At 37.7% G+C, this 20,853-nt stretch overlaps 1 protein-coding gene and 2 long non-coding RNA genes across 3 annotated transcripts in view; 1 reads left to right on the forward strand and 2 right to left on the reverse strand.

Moving 5' to 3' along the window:
- The window catches only part of LOC133716435 (uncharacterized), a 49,567-nt gene that overhangs the window by 12,889 nt on the left and 15,825 nt on the right, over window positions 1-20,853 (forward strand). The window contains exon 3 of the mRNA XM_062143147.1: window positions 3,188-3,673. Within this exon, the coding sequence (XP_061999131.1) occupies window positions 3,188-3,673 (486 nt within the window). The remainder of the gene's footprint in view (window positions 1-3,187; window positions 3,674-20,853) is intronic.
- On the reverse strand, window positions 13,903-16,662 carry LOC133713364 (uncharacterized). The gene is made up of 3 exons (XR_009847956.1): window positions 15,707-16,662; window positions 15,078-15,152; window positions 13,903-14,108 (listed from the first exon to the last, which is right to left on the reverse strand). It is a non-coding gene; the product is annotated as an uncharacterized LOC133713364 (long non-coding RNA).
- LOC133717779 (uncharacterized) lies at window positions 17,893-19,623 on the reverse strand. The gene is made up of 2 exons (XR_009849944.1): window positions 19,215-19,623; window positions 17,893-18,269 (listed from the first exon to the last, which is right to left on the reverse strand). It is a non-coding gene; the product is annotated as an uncharacterized LOC133717779 (long non-coding RNA).

Here is a 20,853-nt window from a genome sequence, read left to right on the forward strand (position 1 = left end):
AAATTTTCAATTTTAGCTAACAAAGCCTCTTCTCTTAATAATAGTATAGATATAACCTACTATAAAATGACTATTAAGGACAATAATTATACCAAAAAAATTGTTATATTTATTTTCTCTAGACTTTCCAATTCAATAATATTAGATTGCATTCTTTATTATTTTCCCTATCTATTATCAATTTTCAATTTCATTACATACTCATTAAAGCATTCATATATATTTAATAAGAAATAAAACTATGATTAAGATAAAAATGTATGATATGCATATTGAATGCATATTGGTCAGGGAGAACAAAATAAATTATATTATGACCTAAATCTAAATCTATCCATTATATTTGCCAAAAAAAAAAAAAAAAAAAAAACAGAGCCAGTAAATAAACATAGATAAAAAGATATTTAAATAATTAGGGGAAATGATCATTATCCCAATTTTAGCTTAAAAATTGCCCACTTACCCAAACACTCTAAGAGATTGCCCACTTACCTAAACACTCTAAGAGATTATTTCCCTAATACCCAATTAATTATTTTTTTATTCCTTTTTATTTATTTTTGGGACATTTTTGCCCTCTCCTTCTTTGTCACTTAGAGAAAGAAGTCATCGCTGACCTTGCCGGACTCCGGTGACCGGAATCCGGCGACCGGTGACTGGATTCCGGCGGCCGATTTTATTGCCCCCTAATAATACCCAGTAATCATATTATTGCCCCCCAATAGTCATATTATTGCCCCTAATAATACCCAGTAATCATATTATTTCCCCTCAGTAGAAACATTACTGGCCCCTAATAATATAATTATTGCCCCCCAGTAATATGATTATTGCCCCCAGTAGAAACATTATTAGCCCCTAACAATATAATTATTGCCCCCCAGTAATATGATTATTGCCCGCAGTAGAAACATTATTGCCCCTCAATAATGTTATTATTGCCAAGTCAATTTTGAAAAGTTTGCTAGGCAAGTCAAAAAATTACCAAACCAAGCATATAACAAGTATACAACAATACAACACATATACAACAATATATTAGTCGATCTGATGCCAACTCATTAAAAAGTTCATCAAAACAAACAATGAAAAAAAAAATTGATTTGGGCACCCATCTAGGACAAGAACCGATCGATAATCTCCGGCTCTCAGAGGAAACGACGTCGAAGCCAAGATCGAAGCCATGAAGAAGGCAATCATGATCTTGCTCAACGGCGACACAATTCCCCAGCTCTTCATCACCATTATCCGCTACGTCCTCCCCTCCGAGGACCACACCGTCCAGAAGCTTCTCCTCCTCTACCTCGAGATCATCGACAAGACAGATTCCCGAGGCAAAGTTCTCCCGGAGATGATCCTCATCTGCCAGAACCTCCGCAACAATCTCCAGAGCCCTAACGAGTACATCCGCGGCGTCATGCTCCGATTCCTCTGCCGACTGAACGAGGCCGAGATCGTCGAGCCGTTGATTCCGTCGATTCTAGCGAATCTGGAGCACCGCCACCCGTTCGTTCGACGGAACACCGTCAGTGCAGTCATGTCTGTGTATAGGCTTCCCCAGGGTGAGCAGTTACTGGTGGATGCGCCGGAGATTATCGATCGGTCCTCCATTTGCCGCTACTTCTGGAAATATGACGCCGTGCCGGAGATTCTTACTCTCTGTCATTGTTTTAGGTGTGTGTGTGTGTGTGTGTGTGTGTGTGTGTGTGAGAGAGAGAGAGAGAGAGAGAGAGAGAGAGAGAGAGAGAGAGAGAGAGAGAGAGAGAGAGAGAGAGAGAGAGAGAGAGAGAGAGGGAGCGTCTGAGAGGAGTCGAGAGAGAGAATATGTTAGGAGAGTTTATTAATTAAAACGAGGGTAAAATTGTCATTGTCATTTAAATTGGGTAAATGGGATTAAAAACTCTTTGGTGGAGTAAGTGACCAATTTTTAGGCTAAAATTGGGTAAGTGGTCACGACCCCAAATAATTAATGATGAGGTACAGAAAATAGAGAAACATTAAGAAAAAATGATTAATCTTTTTTTTTTTTTTTGCATACCTAAAAAAGAAAAAGTAAATAAAAAAAATCACATAATAGTTCATGTTATTTTATTTTTATTAATTTTTAAAACTCAATACCTTGTGTTTGATTTTTTTTTATTGGATAAGAGATTTATGTTGTCTGATTAAGGAATAGAGATGTAATTAAGAGTTATAGAGTAATTAAATCATTCAAATGACTAAGTTTTTTACAAACCGAAGTGTGCAAAGGTTCTGGAGAATGAGTTCCAGGGTAGGAAGTCTAAGAAGTGGAAGCTTAGGGACAGTGATCGCCCTGGTCAAGCGCTGGAGGAAAAAGAGATAAGCAGTACCTCTGAATATATGGAGCAGCTGCCGACTGATGGTGGTATTTGTGGGGATGTTGGAGCTTTATCCTCAACTAGTAATGTTTAAATTTTCATAGGTCGCAGAATCTAGTTAGCTCGGTTGTTAACTTTTATATTTCCTTGCTTCTGAGCTCCTAGATTTTGTAAGAATAAAGGTGCTTATTAGTCCTTAAAAGGAGGGTGTACCCGGGAGTGCGTAGGTTCTATGTTAGTATAGGTCCTTTGTATGTCCTACAGGACGGCTCTTTCTGTCGGCCCCTATGGGTGTGTCGTTTCTGGTACTGCTTGCTGAACATTAATATATCTGACCTACTTGGATTCAAAAAAAAAAAAGTTTTTTATTATAAAGATCTTAGTTTGTTTGTAAATTATATGAGTGAGGTTATTTGAGAAACTTTAGTGAGGTTTAATGAGTAAATTTAGTATTTGAAAATTTGATAGGAGGTGTAAAAAGCATAGAGGTCAAGTGAGTAAATTTGGGGGTTCCAATAGAAAAACTCTAAGAATACATATGTTATTGAATAATTAAAAAATGAGGGAGGTCTAGTGAGTAGATCAAGAGGTCCTAATAGAAACTCTCATTTTTCTATTACATGTCATTTGTTGTACTATGGTACCTTTTAGTAAGGAAACAGAAATTTAAACCTGGTGGATAATTAGAATAAATTAGCGTGTGATAAGAGCATATGACTTCAATTCTAACCATTGAGATTAATATATGTCAGCTATACATGCACGATTATGTCTAACAGAAATCGAATAACGCGTGACATCTAAGCTATGTATGTTAAGGTTATAATCTTAGCGACTATGAATTACAGAATATGAGAGCAACACAGAAGACTTCAGTGTGTATGTACCTTTCTTCGATGCTGTGAGGAGTGGTGACTGGAGTACTGCAACTGAGTTTCTTTCCAACAATCCCAGCGCATTAACTGCAAGAAGTCCTTATTCGGGCAAGACAGCTCTTCACATAGCAGTTGATACTTGTGACGTACAAATTGTTGAGGCTGTGGTGCAACTGATGCAACCGGAGGACTTGGAAATAAAAGCGAATGATGGTAAAACGGCCCTTGCTTTTGTTGCGGATGTCGGAATCACCAAAATGGCCAAATGCTTGGTTATCAAGAACAACAATGTAGTTGCCATTGGTGATGCTTATAATATGCTTCCAGTTGTCTCGGCTTCTAGTAACGGGCATTGGGACTTGGCTAACTATCTCTATTCTGTAACTCCTGCGGAGGCTCTGTTATGGGAACGCAATGCTGTTACTCTTGTTTGCCAATGTATTCATAACAGGAAATTCGGTAAGAGTCACACACACACGCACACACACAGATATATATATATATATATATATATATAAGAAATTTATTTTATTTTGAGTTTTTCTATTAGGACATTCATATTTGCTCACTTAACCTCCCATGCTCTTTACATCTTTTATTCATTTTTAAAAAAGTAAAATTAGCTAATTAAATCTCTTTAAAAAATCTAACTTAACATTTACTCATATAAGAGAATATTCCCAAGCATTAAAGATAAGCATTAAAAATGAACTTTAACACTCCCATAATTATTTATTTATAAAAAAAATAAAAAAAATAAAAAACTGACAAAATTATTAAAAAGATAGTACGTACGAACTTGTAACTATTAAAAAAAAATCATAAATGTTGTAAATATTATTATCTATGTGGATGTCCATGTAAATACTCATTAGTTATGTACTTTGATGTAAACCCTACCTCTATATAAAGGAGGCTAATGAGACTGAATGATAACACTTCTACTTCCTCTCAACTATTCTCTCTTCATCTTCTCTCTACTTTATAACACGTTATCAGCACGCTTGCTCTATTTTCCTATAAACTCCATGATGATCCTGAATTTTTGGTGCAACTTTGTTGTGTTTTCTACCTTGACTCACGGTCTATGAGTTTTCTCTTATATATCAATTTTTAGTTATCGCATGCTCTTTTTGACTTTGCTATTTTTATCAATTCAATTCACCACAGTTTGCGATACATGTTTATTAACTTTTTGGGTTTTTCTTGCAAGTTGGTTGTATGCATACATGCAGAAGGTTTCGGACCATAAATGGCAGACTTCATGCTTTACGTTTATTCAATTTGCATGCTTACTTAACTATGCACAATTAGAGTCTGTTTTTTTTTTGGGTTTTCTTCCTTATCAAATTATATGAACAAACCGGCGGTCCTCAATATATACGCTTTGGTTTGTATAGGTTATAAATAATCCCTACTTTATAATCTCTGATAATCTTTTATTTGGTATTGTAAATTTTTCTGGATCAGTATGGTTAAGAGACCTATATTAATTAGACTTCATCAGTTTGGTATAGATTGGTAGTGGTCCTGGCATGGTTTCGGATTTGTGATGGAATAAAAGTGGTCTCCATTTATTAAATTGCTTTGAATATTCTGTTAGTACTCATTCTCATATTTTGAATTCATACCGCATGATTTTGCTAATCTTTGATAATCATTCACATTTTTTGGTATGCCCATGTGTTTGCTTTCTTCATAATTATACCAAATTTTTCATATACTAACGAAAGGCCACTCGCTGATGGTTTTCCAATTTTATTTGCAGCAAATTATCTTGCATTATTCAATATATTGGCTTTATAGCACTGTTAGTCCTCTGGATATCACTACTGATTACATATAATCTTGTAGGCTATAAGAATTTTCAAAAATCCAGTCTTTCAATTGAAAGAATTTCAGGTATGTATTTATCTATTTTGACCATTTGATTCACCTTCTCCTTTCATTCAATTTGGACAATTTATATGGTGAACTCACACCTATATCTACTTGTGAGTTTTGTAATCAAAATAGATTGAGACCTGAAGTCTCTTGATTCGATTACAGAGGGCCTGAAGTTCCTTAAGAGTTACATAATCAAGATTGTGACATGAAATTTTCTCAAAGCTTAACAAGGGCCAGAAGTTCCTCATAATTATACAATGATCAAAATCGCATGTTACTTGAACCATGATCATATGGGGGCCTGAAGTTCCTCAAGGGTAATGAAATGTAAATTAGAAAATTGCGACATGAAGTTTTTCACAGCTTATGCAATTAACGAGGGCCAGAAGATCCTCGACGTTATATAAACGTATATGAAATCATATTTTTCTTGATCCCTAATTATATGAGGGCATGAAATCCCTCTACTTCTTCGTTATGTTTTGGCATGACAAATTGGGTTTCCTCCTCCTTGTCACTATTTGGATTTGAAACTCAAACGACCTTTAGAGTCTGCAGTTCGAAGTTAGAAATTTAATCAAAGCCAGAAGCTTGTGACTACATCTCTATATAAAGAGAATTTGAGGTTCATCACAAGATATATTTTTGTTTTTGTGAATGTGTAAGAAAAAAAGATTATCATATGAAGTTAACCAGACCAGAAGTTCTGTTTGTTTTCTTCATCCATGGAACCAGAAGTTTCCAGTGTTAATTAATTTTTTTTTCCCCGCAATTTTTCTATTTTATTGTATATCTTCATTACAGTACATATTTTTTTTGTTACTCATACGGACCAGCACCTCGAACATATGAATTTCGAATGTAATATTTTTGAACCAGAAGTTCAAAATTTCATAGTAGAACCTGAAGTTCTAACAGTAAAACTCAAACCCGAAGCTTTGAGTATAAAATATAAATTAGTTAAAAGTGAACTTGAAGCTTCACTATAGTCACCTCGAGCCTGAAGTTTCGAGCGCCAAATTTATTTGAACCCGAAGTTCAAATTACGAAATCTTAGAACTTGCAGTTCATAGAAATAAATTCGAACCTGAAGCTTCGATTACACATATAATTCATTCGTAGTTTATTTGACTTTATGTCAACTTGAACTAGAAGTTTCGAGTAAATTTTCATATGTCAATTGATACATTCTTCTTTATGCTTGCTTAAAGCATTCCACCTTAGAACCTGAAGTTCTAATTGTGCAGACTCGAGCCATAAGTTTTGAGTGAATATATAGACAATTTATCATAGCATTTTAAGTTGGGTTAACCTCAACTCGAGACACTAATTTACAAGTAAGCATATATTCAACTGTTGGTTATTCACTTAACTAACGAGTACAATGAGTATATCTTTTGAACTCAGGTACGTCATTTCTCAAATTGATATCATTTTTTTTTTGTCCTCATCAGTAATTTTGAGAAAGTGATCCATTAAACCCAATTTCGTGATCGAGAATTTTGTAATTAAAAGAGATCAGAACCTGTAGTTTCTTGATCCTTAATTACATGAGGACTTGAAGTTCCTCAATGATCATACTCACTAGATGACAATATAAAGTCCCTCATTTCTAAGTTATGGTCATGAAGATAATATAACAATCATCTAAGATCTTACATATCTGATTGATGGCTCCAGAAGAGCACATATTAATGTCTTTTTGCATCTTGTGCCTCCAATATTACCAGAGATGTATAACCTCCCCCTCTCATGGAACTCATTGATAAGAAAGCCGAGTGACATGGCTATACCATGAAATGCCACCAGAAGTGGATCATGGCAAGAGAAAAATCATGAGTCAATGCAAATACTGCCCTAACATCCACACATGTGAGGAAATTAAAAATTGGGCGTGTGTCACCTATGGTACACATTTGAGTATATCATTCTGGTCTGCAGTTCAAAATGAATTTGGTCCATTCCAATTGTTAATATTTCACAATTGATGTTTACTCAAGCTAAGGTAACACTCATATCATGAGTTGTAGATCTTGATTTATGGCTCCCAATGAGCTACTATCATGTTACCGAATTTGAAATATTGTTGCATTAATTGCTTCCTATATGGTTGGAGAAGCCTTTATGCCATCGATCGGATATATACTGTATCGAATTTTCACAATAAATTGAGGCATATATGTAATATCATGAACCAGAAGTTCATTGAACCAAATACACTATTTGGCATGATTGATTACGTCATCTTTTGTCTACCATGTTGCGTGGAATCACTTACAAGTTTGATGACTGCTAATCTTACTCATAAGCAGATTGTTTATTTATCGCATATTTGCAAGTTGTCACTTTAATGAGACATTCCTCTTGCAATGAGGGGGAGAAAGATTGTTCCTGAAGAACGACATGAATTGGTGTGAGATATTTATCCACCATCTCAATTTGATCTTGAGAAATATCTAAGCTAGTGATTTGATAAAAGATAGTGACAAAATTATATGCTAAATGCAAAGGCATCTGCCTGGGTTAAAGTCCCAGAGACCAACCATATTAATACAAACAATGTAGACTCCATTTGATTTGTGGGATGCAAGTGTATCCAATTGACATGATTCTCCTGAAGAGAATGTCATTAAACAATATCACAACTCCTAATATGGCTACACATACAGAGGGTGTAGGTATGCCATTAGGAAATGATGTCTTAGTGATACAATAATAAATCAATATGGTTGATGCTAATGAATAAAGCATGTTTTGACCTAAATCTTGGTTTGGGCTCGCCACCAACCAATGAGCATCTTCACTTCAAAGAAAGTGATAGATTTTTGAATGCATCTTTTGAGCATGGTCAAAATAAGACAGTCTTCCCGCCGTTAGGGGGAGGAAAGACTACTGTCATTTAAATAACGGCGTGAATTTGTGTGGAATGTATCCACCAGGTCTAAAGTTATAAGCTTCCAAAGAGGAAAGTTCATACAAGCCCTATAATGCTCTACAGGAGATTATAAGTAAAATGATCCACATTCTCTACATGATTCATCTATGAGTGATGATTGTCCTAGAAGCGACAATGTATGCCCCAGAAGTGGCATGGGTACCCAATATCAATAAGCTTATTATAGCATGCATGCATATAAGAATGTGTGGGATCTATGATTAATGATCATCGATGATAATTTATATTTGATAGCTACCAAAAATCATTAAGGGCTGTACTGATGCTATACCACGTTTCACCATGAATGTCAACAAAGTATATTATTGGCCAAATTGGAAAGAGGCAATTCCAATGAAATTGAATATTTGAAACGTGATGAAATACTTGGACCTTTAACCCTGCATGGCACAAAAGGCTATTTATCAAAAGTGAAGATAAATCACTATGACACAATGTCTATTTATCGAGACATGAGATTATGAATATCTTCCCTCATACGAATGACAATTTTCTATAAGTACAGTGTTACATATAGCTGTTATATTGACGAGAGATTTATGGCATGTTGTCACCGTATATTATGAAGATCTTAAAGACACATTGCTAAAAGCAAAATCTCAAAAGTAAAGTGTCATTATAAGCGTTTTGCTTATCAAATCCTTGAAGGATTCAAAATGCAAGACCATGAATGGTTGAAAGAGCCTGAAGCTCACTCATGGAATCAAAGAGTCTAAAGCTAGCTCATATGTACTCATTTCGTTCTAGTCAACGAGATCTAAATTGCCTTAATGAGTACTATGACAAGACTACTATCGAATTCGAATTATGATTATAATGTTGCAACATATTCTAACTTTCGAAAAGTTATGAATTATTTAGAGCTCTTGAAGAGCTTAGATGAGACGTATCAATACACAAAGATATTGATGTGTATGGCTAGGTATGCCATGATGATTTTTCAATGTTTTAAACTATACGAAGTTAAATGTGTCAATTTCTTTATATTGTTTAGCTATTACTTTGTGTATGATTTTGAGCATATGAGATTGTTTTCTAACCTTATCATATGAGGTAAGGCTTATTGAAAATCATCTAGCTTTGTTAGTATTGCTTTAACTTTGCAGGTATGAAATTTTGTGATGAGCCCCTATATGCAAAGCACACATGGTCTCACTTCAGTGATAGACACATCAAACTACTATACATGGTACATGTAGCTTATCGCATACATGAATGAGGCTTGCAACAATCAGGGGGAGATTCTCATCAGGGGGAGCATCCAGAAGCATGCTACCTAGGACATATGCGCGTTGTGCTCTTTTTGTCCTTTGACCAGGGTTATTTTTGTCCCACTGGGTTTTTGTTACCTGGCAAGGTTTTTAACGAGGCAACAATAAGCGCGTCCAATACCATCATTCATTGGTGGACATCCAAGGGGGAGTGTTGTAAATATTATTATCTATGTGGATGTCCATGTAAATACTCATTAGTTATGTACTTTGATGTAAACCCTACCTCTATATAAAGGAGGCTAATGAGACTGAATGATAACACTTCTACTTCCTCTCAACTATTCTCTCTTCATCTTCTCTCTACTTTATAACAATAAAGGATTTTTCGGCCTAATGTTTCATTCTTAACTAAGGGTTTTCTCGACTTAGTTTTCATCCAAATGGTTGCTAGGGTTTTAGGTAAGGTTGTAGAATTAAATTTGCTTGTTCTCTTATTTTTATTTTTATTTTTATTGTATGGCTTCACACTAGACAAGTACCTGAAGGGGAAACTAACTAGACATGTACCTTACACATTTGATGACTACATCAGCACCAAAGAGTAAATGATAGGAACCGTTGCAGTCGGGCCATCAATCGAGAGGTACAGAGCAACATCAAGCATATAAGGTAACAGGATCCAAACAAATCTACAGAATCTGACAACCTAATGCTCTGATACCAAGTTGACAGGACCTGCCGCAGATTTCACCCTAAAATCTGAGGTGGCCCTACGGGGCCCACCTTAGGAATAACTTTACCAAAAATTCAGTGGAGTCACCCCAAAAGATGGACCTCCTGAAACCTGCAAACCACACAAATACATTTCTAACAAACCAACCTTATTCTCCTGGAGCCACCCTACTCCCCAAATCACAACATCTCCCATTTCAAAAGTACAAGTCTCAACTTAATAACATCAATCCCACAGGTTAACAAAGCAATTCTAATACAAAAAGTAAACAAGGAAAACAGAGATGAAATGAATATGCGGAAGCTGTGCTAATGTCTATGCCTCGACTCCATGTACGCCCGACCTCAATTATCAAGCCTACAAACTGGGCATTTGAAACCAAAGGGCCTAAGGGAAAGTAATTAACGTTAGCGTGAGTGGACGAAAATAAATAGTCGGAAATTAAAAATGAAAATAAGAAGTTATTACTTTCCCGCTTGTGCAAATGTAAGGAAAATCCATGAGGCAAAGGCTTACGGAAATATTTGAAAGAATAAGAACTGACTAGCCCCGCTAGTCAAAAAGGCACAATAGGATAGGGGAAGATATTAGCCATACAAGTGAGCCTCCTAGGCCGAAAGTAATCCCATACTCCCATGGCTTACGCCACAGAGACAGATAGGGTACTGGGCTTTTGTGATACTACCACTAAGGCAGCACTACATCACCACAAAGGTGGAAAGGACTTTCGTGATTGAAGTAGTCACATCGCCTCGAAAGGCGGAACAACATGCTTGCATGGTAATATGATCACAACAAGTATGGCATAGGAAATTCATATGAAAAATAAAAAATCAATAAGCTTCCCCATAATCTCGTAAATAAGACACGAGTACGGTTCTCGATCAACCGTACTCGGAAAATCTCAAGTAAAATCATTTTCATAAACAATATAGCAAAAGCGATAAACAAAGACAATACGATTTCCCAAATCGGTAATGAATAAGAGTGATATGCAAAGAGATTCATAACTCGATCACTAAACATATTTCTGAAAAATTCAACGCAGGCTTCAAGTCAAAACAAATCGTAAATCAAATCCCTTCCCAAAATCAATCCAAGAAATAGATCATGTACGATCCAATTCCAAAATCACAATCAATAGATTAAAAATCATATGCATCAAATAAGTAAGACGATAATTAATAAAAATTTCTTGCATGCACATCTTTAAAACAAAAGTGTCCACTCACAGTGAATTTGCTAATTTCGTCGTCTAGCAAGCTCCCCGTACGTCAGGTCTACTGATCCTCCTACGATCCTGCTCCTATTCGGGTCCTTTAATGAAGATTAAAACCGGCAAATGATCAAGTAACAATTCCCTTGCTCAACTCCTTTAAAAGTCACCCAGTTATTCTTAATCGATAATTAATGAGAGCTATTCCCAAATAATCTATCTAATGTAGATTAAGATCATTCGGGAAATGGTGATCATACTTAACACTTTGACGTTCACTTCTTTAACATTTATACTTTAAGAAAACAAATGACAATTACCATTCCCGAACATTCCATTAGATAGTTTTTTCTCAATTTCAGGATATGGAGAATTTATCTTTGCAATGATATAAGGTCAACTTGTTAGACCTTCTATTTTTTTTTTCGTACACCTTAGTTTTCCTTAGCTTCCCTTTTAGTTGTCAAATTACTTGCCAGACGGATTTCTTACCGAGTCTAGTCCAATAGTCTTTACTCAATATAACTTCATTTCAGATACCTTGATTTCTTATGAACTTGACCCATTTACACTTTCTTTATCAATAACAAACTCACTTCTTTTCTTACAACTGCAGTATCTGAAATGATAGTTATAGACATTCTTATTTTACATTTCGCAGTCGATATCAAATTTTGCTCGTTCACAAGATCAATTCCCTCCAGATTAAACTGATTTCATCATTTTCCACTATAATGCAAAGTTTCCCATACCATTCAAGCAACACATACCACTTTTATTTCAAAAGTTCTACAAAAACACAACTTCACAAAGTACATACAATATACGGCAAGATCAATTCGTCGATTTTACAAATCACCACCACAATCATTTTAACACCTAAGGCACCAAAGGATTAACAACCACCACTGACCAATCTTGTAACCAAAACAGTCTGCTTTTAAACCTTACCATTTTCAATTCATATCAAAACTGACCCAACAATCTCATTCTTCTCCAAAACTCCAAAAACGCAGAATTTCACAAACCTCAGACCCCAAATCAGACAAGAAGTTATTAGGGTCCATTCTACTCAAACCAAAAGCCCCAATCAAGGAGGAAACACGAAATTACCTAATAAAGGTAGTCTGAAACTCTAGCAGCCAAGAGCAGCGGAGCTAGCTTCTCTCACGCATCAGCGGCAGCGCGTGAAGTGGATTTGATTAGAATTGAAGACCGGGATTATGGGGTTTTGATAGAAGACGAGGCCTTGATTCTATTCTTGAAGGTAGTTTCGTTCGTTTTAGACTGAGAGGACGAAAAACGAAAGCATGCAGAGCCACGGCTCCGACGATGATCGTGCAAAGTCATTCGTCTTCAGTCGGCAACGGGATTTATAGAATAGGCTGATCAACATCAACTGGATTGAGCGATGGTGGCTATGTGTTGAAGAGACCGCGGGAAAGGGAAGCTTTGGCTAGGCAACGCGGCGGGAGCTGTGTTGGTTGCTTGCGGTGGCTAGACCCTGTGCATGCCGCTGATATCACCTAGGCTTGGGTCAAAATTGGGTGCCGGATCAATTGGTGGTGGCGGTGACGAGAGGTGGTGGCTCGAGATCGAGGTTCCGATGGTGGCAGTGCATGGAGAGAGAGAGAGAGAGAGAGAGAGAGAGAGAGTGAGTGACTAGGGTTGGTTCCTTTAATTACACCTATCTGCTAGAAAAAGTGGATTTTGCCCTTAAAATTTTCCAAAAACTTCGACATAAAATTAAGCTTTCATAGACCGGAACTTATTCATACAAACTCCGATTTGAGAGCGCCGTGTGTCCACGAACTCGGTTTGACGTCCTCTACAACTTCCTTGAAGAAAATTTTCTCTAATGACGAATGAAATAAAAAGTCAACTTTTGGTCAACGAAAAGTATTGAAACGAAGAAAAAAAATGAAAGTAATGATCGTTTATCGTCTGAATGACCAGTAAACGGGTAAATTGAGATACAGAAAAACTAATTTCATTTAGTATATATGGAGGTTTTCTATCCCTCGTTTCATGATCTTGTTACATTGATGAGAAGACCTTTGTCTAATCTTTTTGTCTCTTGTATCATAGTTTTGCTCTTGTGTCATTCAACAAGTAATTTTGAGTGCATTTTCTCTTAATTTTTTATTGGATTAAATTCAGTTTACCCCCCTGAGGTTTAGGGGTAACTTCATGTTAGTCCCTGTCCTCTCAATTTAATCAGTTTACCCCTCGAGCTTTTCAATTTTCCTCAACCGTGTCCAATGTCTCATTTTCCGTCCAAATTGGACGTTAAATCAGACCAAGGAGGGCTAAATTGGTCATTTCGGCACGTTTGGCTCCAAAATATATAGGACTAAATTCAGTTTGCCCCCTCAAACTTCGGGACAAATATCAGTTTGGTCCCTAATCTTTTTTTTTTAATCATTATCGTCCCTGCACTTCCACCTCTCTTCTTCTCTCCTAACTCACTTTCTGTTCTCAATCTTCACCATCCCAGCCCATCTATGATTACACTCTCTCCTCTTCTACCTTATCAATACTCTTACAATCAGTGCTTTCTCAGTTTTTGCCTTGGTTGGATTTGCGAGCCATGAGGGATAGTGTCACGCCCCGAATTTTGAATAATCAATTCAAATCCGAAACATGAATAATAACAAATTACAACTAACATCCTGAATTTTTTTCTCACAAACAACCACACTTCACAACTCTCAAATTTACAATAACCCAATTCCTCAAGTTATTTATTACAGCACACTCCCACCAAATCAAATTGTAAGGCTCAAATGAGCTTAACTCGCCTCACTGTTACAATTGCTGTAAAACTATAATCATTGCTCTAACCGCACGATCACCGTCCTGGTTCTCCTGTCCTGTAAGATTACCCGCTACACAATTTGAATAGTGTACCGGGAGTTGCAACAACACAAAACCCGGTAAGCTTTTTACAGCCAGTATGAGTAAACAAGAAAGAACTGTTGATTTATTAAATTACAATTCAAGTAAAATTCAACAGTATTACGTCTGCAAAGAGACATCAAACCACTCATGGAAAACCACAAGGAATACATTTTCACAATCCTCAAATCACAATACACCACACTGGTCCTGCAAACACCCAACCCACATAACACCACTCTGGTCCATCCCAATAACACGTTAGAGCTCTAACTGCCTCGTTACCTCTGACACCTTGGCCTAGGGTCAAGCAACGGCAAAAATACTTCGGTTAACACTATAACCGTCGCGCTTTGGACATCCCCATCCTCAGCACCATATACTTCGGTTAATAATAAACCGTCGCGCTTTGGACATCCCCGTCCTCAGCACACAACTTCGGTTAATAATAAACCGTCGCACCTTGGACATCCCCGTCCTCAGCACACAAACACTCCGGTTATCCTTAACCGTCGAACTTCGGACACCTCATCCTCAGAACCTTACATTCTCTAACTCTATACATCCTCCAATGTAAATCATGAATATTAACAAGAACTCATCAATCATGTTCATCACATATAAATATGGTAAGTCACATGTCAATTCATAATAATTTAATCATCCCAATTTCCACACTCTTCAATGTCACACCATTCACATATAATCACGTAAATATATATATACGTAATTATCCGCTCAGGGATAATCACTAATACCAACTATAGTTCACATGCAATAAAACCGAGAAATTCATTTGTATCGTAAAAATCATTTTACTTACCCATGGACCGTAGTTGATCAAGTCCATATGATTTTAAAACAAATATTTATTCCATAAATATTTTCACGCAATTACGACAAAATAAGGTAATTAAATTTATTCGGTTCGTAATATGAACCACGTGAGGTTTACACACCTCTAATCCCGCTGCGTCTTCTTAACAGCTCAAAATACGATTCACAATCGTCCGCCAACTCAAACCGTCAATCACCTAATCAAACATGACCTTAACTTAGCCAATAACTCAAAAAACATAATCAAACGACAATCCAACGGTCGGATTGAAATTAAATGATGATCCAACGGTCAGATCCTCACGGATCGCCTTCCTAATCACTGTTTTGCATTTATACGAAGATCCAACGGTCGGATCTTCGCCCATGACCACACAAAGCCACTGGGACAGTCATAAGATCATCATATCAAAACTACAAGTCCATCTGACGGTCCTAACTTCACAGATCACAAATCTAACGATCGAAATCGATCTAAACTTCAAAATTCATAACTTAATCATACGATATCCAAAAATTGCGTATAATATATCGAAATGATCGTATTGAAATATAGAATCTGAAAATGTACAGAAACCATATTTTTGATTCCCGGAGGTGGCCGGAAAGGGCCGCCGGAGTTAGTGGCAGAGCCGCCGCCGACCACCACCAATGGTGTCGGGGCCGGGCTGCTCTTCTTCCTCTCATCATGCTTAACAACTTTCATAACTAACACGAAGTCTGAAAATGACCAGAAGGGGTCGAAAATTACCTTGAACAGTATGAAGGTGGCCGGAATTTTCCAGAAACCGGCGAGAAACTGCAGAAAACGGCGAGCTCCAATTCGACGTAAAAACGTCAATTTAAGGCTTCGATTCTTTCTGAAGAGTTGTTAAGAAACTCAAGAAGAACTCACTGGTTCAAGAATCACAGAAAAATATGGTCTGTAGCTCGAGATATACCGATCGAAAGCTTCGGTGGTCGGAAAAATTCCAGAATTTTGCAGAATCCGGCAAGGCTCGATTTCGACGTCAAAGCTTCAATTTCAGGCCTCGATGCCTTCTAGAGAGTTGTTAATAACATCAAGGGGAACCCACTGGAAAAAGAATCAATCAAAACGATGCACTACAGCTCGAGATATACCGATCGAAAGATTTTCGTTTCGGATTGAAAACTTACCGAGCTCCGACGAACGTGAAACCGGTCACTCTAGGTGCAATCCTCCTAGTATGATGATCATCAGGTTGAGGGGAGTTCATGGAGCCAAGGATCGGAAGTTTTGGTGGCCGGAGCTAGGAGAAAACCGGCGTTGACCAAAATCGAGCTTAAATCGGACCGGGCTTGCCGCCGCCGCTACAGGCCGCGCCGCCGTGCAAGGCTTCCACAGACAGGTGCGCAAGGACCATACGAAGCCAATGGAAGAAGTTTGGTGAGGATCGGTGGCCGGAGGAGGAAGAAATCGTCGATCGAAGTTTTGGAGGCGATTTCCGGCGGGGAACTAAAATCGCAGCAGATTTTCCAATTTTGGAAAAATCTGTTTTTATTTTTGGAAATTTCCAAAAATGGAAGCTTTATACTAAATTGGAAACTTTTTCAAAAAATCATAACTAATTCATACGAACTCCGATTTTTGCGTTCCGCATATGCACGCGATCGTATCGACGAGCTCTACAACTTTCATGAAGAAAGTTTTCCCAAATTCTGTACGTATAAGAAGTCACTTTTTAAGACCCCCTAAATAACGTTCGTTTTCGAAATAAAATCGTTCGAACTAATTCCACAACTCCTTCAAGCTTCGAATTCGTGCCCACGCCTACGAAATCATTTCCAAAATGTCATCGGACATTAATTTGAATTTTTCGGTTATTACAGATAGAGATCCGGATCAGATCAGATCTTTGGTTTTCGAGAGTTTGGGATCCAATCAGCAGTAAACATGTGTTTACTGGAATTCGAATGGTGAAAAAAGAAAGTTGATATAATCACACCCGATGATGTTGGTCGGAGTAAGGTGGAGGCTCGCCGTCTAATCACACCACCACCCCCTCCTCCACTTCTTCTCAATGGTACACCACATTCTCCTTCCTCCCGATGAAGAAATTATTGTTTAAATGTTGATTTAGGGTTACTGGGGAAGAAGAAAAAGAAGAAATTGGACACGGTTGAGGAAAATTGAAAAGCTCGAGGGGTAAATTGATTAAATTGAGAGGACAGGGACTAACATGAAGTTACCCCCAAACCTCAGGGGGTAAACTGAATTCAATAATTTTTTTATCTTGAAATTACTCTTTTACCCTTTGAAGTGGGTCCCATTGTCTGACTTGACGTCCAAATTGAACGGAAAATGAGACATTGGACACGGTTGAGGAAAATTGAAAAACTCGAGGGGTAAACTAATTAAATTGAGAGGACAGTGACTAACATGAAGTTACTCCCAAACCTCAGGGGGGTAAACTAAATTTAATCATTTTTTATTCTTCAAACGGTTTCATGAAAAAAGAAAATGAGAAGTGTGAATGAGATTTGAAAATGTAAATGAATAGTAAAATATTGTATTTCTATCATTATTAAGCTTTAAAGAGAAAAAATATATATAAATTTTATCAATAATTTGTTGTTTGTAACGGTCATTTTATGAGCCAGTTTGGTATGACTGTACTTTTAAGAAAAGCTAGTTGTTACTTATTTATTTGATAAACTGAATTTTTACAAGTGCTGTGAATGCTAAAAACAGTGACAAAGTGTTTGGTAAATATAAAACTAAAAGTGCTGTGAGTTTGTAGAATGAATAATTTAGACATGAAATAAATTTTTTAACTTGTGGAACTCAAAACTAGACCCAAAAATTAAACAGTATAAGGCCCAAAATGAAGAAACCAGTCGCAACAATCAAGAATTTTGAACTTGAAATGAACTGAGATCACTATAATAAAGACCAAAATAACTAAGCAGATTCAATTCATCAAACTACTAGCATAACCATTCCTTCATAGCATAAGATTCCAAGTACCAGACCAACAAGGTTCCAAGAAAACCCTAACAAAAGCCATGGCATTTTACTACTGAGGTAACTAAACATCTCCATAGAAGGAGAGACACAAAGAGCAAGAACCCTAGAACTCTGGAGAAGCAGATTCAACATCGCCCTTGCCTTTCCCAACCTTCTTAGGCAAAAGAGTTTGGTGAATGTTGGGCAAAACTCCTCCATTGGCAATAGTCACAGACCCCAATATCTTGCTTAGCTCCTCGTCATTCCTCACCGCTAGTTGGATGCGCCTTGGTACAATACGACTCTTCTTATTGTCCCTAGCTGCGTTACCAGCAAGCTCCAAAACCTAAATACCCAAATTCACAAATCAAAGCAGCACAGAACCAAATATTGAAAGTTTAAGCAACTAAGCCAAAAACCATCAGAAACATATTGATTGCATTTCAAGTACTGAACTGAAGCCCAAGTCAATTGTCCTTCAAAAGAAATGGCTGAATGAGCAACGGACTATGCTGTGATAGGGTTTAAAGGAGAATTGGGAAGAATATTATTCTGGTTGCTTTCCCAGCTTCAAAAGCATGCATGAATAGTGCTGATCGAATGGTTAATTTACAAAGCCCCCACTCACAAAGTTTCTCTATCCTAGATTTTCGAACAGAAAAATTAGGAGAATGAATTCATGATTATGATCTACTAAACATACAATCTTCTAGCCCTGTTTTTTATTATCACTAACAATTCATAAGAATACTACTTTCGAGAAAAGATTCAGGTTATACACTATAACTATAGACAGTCACTATGACCAATGACAGTCATCGGAACGAGAATAGTTCATGAATACACAATGGACTATGCTGTCCATTTATAAGAATCAGGCAGAAAGCATTTAGCTATAACCCAAAATTGCAGATTACATACTCTAGGACCTATCAGTCTAGTCTAGACTACTGAAATGATTCCTAGAATCACACATAACCATTGAAACTGTAGTTGCACATAATCATCAAAACTTCAGTCTTCATCATAAACACATACATCAAAAAAAAAAAAAAATCCTAAGCTGGCAATAATACCCAGATTCCGGATCTCTAATATTTCGGTCACCATATATACTCTAACAGCAACCCAGATCAAGAACAGTCACAAAGCCCACTTCTTCACTAAAGATACAAACTTGTTCGTCTATTTTCATTATTGAATCCAATTCACCGACTTGAACAACAAACCACATCAAAATTCAAGGCACCCAAAAAAAAAAAAAAAGCAAAAACAGAGAGAGAAAATTAACATGAAATCACAAACAAAGGCTTAATCTTTTTGCTGGAGATGGGCGAGAGGCGTTGAAGTAGACAGAATCGGTGTTCCTCTTCGACCGGAGTATCAATGAGTCAGCAAGCAGTTGGTGATAGAGCGTACGGCCAGGTCGTGTCATCAGGTGACCGGAGTTGGTGATGCCTGTGATCCCGATAGAGAGAGAGTTGAGGGAGAAGACAGGGAGTTGAGGAACAGAAGAGCAGCGTCTCCTCAGTAGGGTTTTCACGAAGAAGACAGGATGGACCGTGTAGTTCATGAGGGTAGGTGTTGGTATTTTGAAAAATTCATTAACGCTACAGTGGCGACTGGCGAGCGGCTTCTCCTTCTAAAAGGAAGCCCAGGATTGCTTCTGCTGTTGCTTTCAAAAAGCCATTTCTTTCTCAAAAAAGCAAGTTGTTTCGCAATTGAGCAAACACCTTAAAGCTTCCCTAAACGCACTCTATGTGAGGACACATCTGTCATTCAATTAAAAAAAATGAGGGAGGTCTGGTAAGAGGTCATAACCTCTTTTTTTGTTTTTTTTTTTTGAGAGAAACGGAATCAGGTTCCATTAATAATTTCAGCGACCTCACTCGGTCAAGCTAGAAGGATTCAAAAATCCTTCATAATACAACTCAAGTCCAAATCAAACTGCTCTAAGCAGAGAAACTAAAAAAACAAAACCAAACAAACTAAAAACGAAACGAAATGAAAGCCTAAAAGCCCCCAGACCTCTCCTACCCAAGACCAAAACAACTGAAATGATAAGCTTTGACGCCTAAAAACCTTTCTGGTGTACATCGCCACTCATCAATCAGCAAGGAGCTAAGGCCAAGGAAGAAAAGGTTAAGAGAATTATTCGAAGCAAACAACAAAAAACCAAGAAGAAAACAAAAACCTACACCACCCAAACAGAGCAGTGTAGGGCTTCAAAGCCTAATCCTCCTTGGACAGGGACTCCTCCATCCCCGTCACAATTGGATCATCATCTGCCAAGATTGGAAGCTTGGGTTTGTTTCGCCGACCACTGGGTCTACCCTTCTTCTTCGGTACTTTCTCAATAAAAGCAACCGGGACGTCCACTAAGGCTTCCGGCTGCACATCCAAAGGAACAATTGATAGCTTAGGACGCTTGCCAACCTCCACCGAAACATCTTCTCGTGGCCTTCGAGTACCCAAAACCTTAGCTGGCTCTCCAAAGAAAGGAAGAGAAGGCCCAGTACCAACCTTGGATCCACCAGTCCTAAGAGTAAGGCCCGGCTCGTTTTCCTCCAGCCCAACTTGCCCCAGCCCAATCACCTCCAGGTCAGTGGTCAACCCTACTTTGAAGTTAGGATTTCTCGTCGAAAAATCTGGAGCCCTCAAGCCTACAACCACAGTCACCGAACCCTCTACACACACCTCAGCCCCAGTCTCTGCACCAGTTTCCGGCACCAACCCAGCATGCTCCGCTATTGTTCCAGTCATCTCTGGCTCCGTGACCGACGCCGACATTGCTGAAGCCTCCACCATCAACCCCTTATCACAACTACCACCATCGTGACCAAAAAAACCATAGGCCGGGCAGATGCCGTGGCATTTCTCGTAGTGGAAATCCAAAGTCACCGAAACCACAGGCGAGAAAGAGTATGTAC

This window comes from Rosa rugosa, chromosome 6 (assembly GCF_958449725.1).
Source record: "Rosa rugosa chromosome 6, drRosRugo1.1, whole genome shotgun sequence".
In the NCBI taxonomy this organism is placed as follows: domain Eukaryota; kingdom Viridiplantae; phylum Streptophyta; class Magnoliopsida; order Rosales; family Rosaceae; genus Rosa; species Rosa rugosa.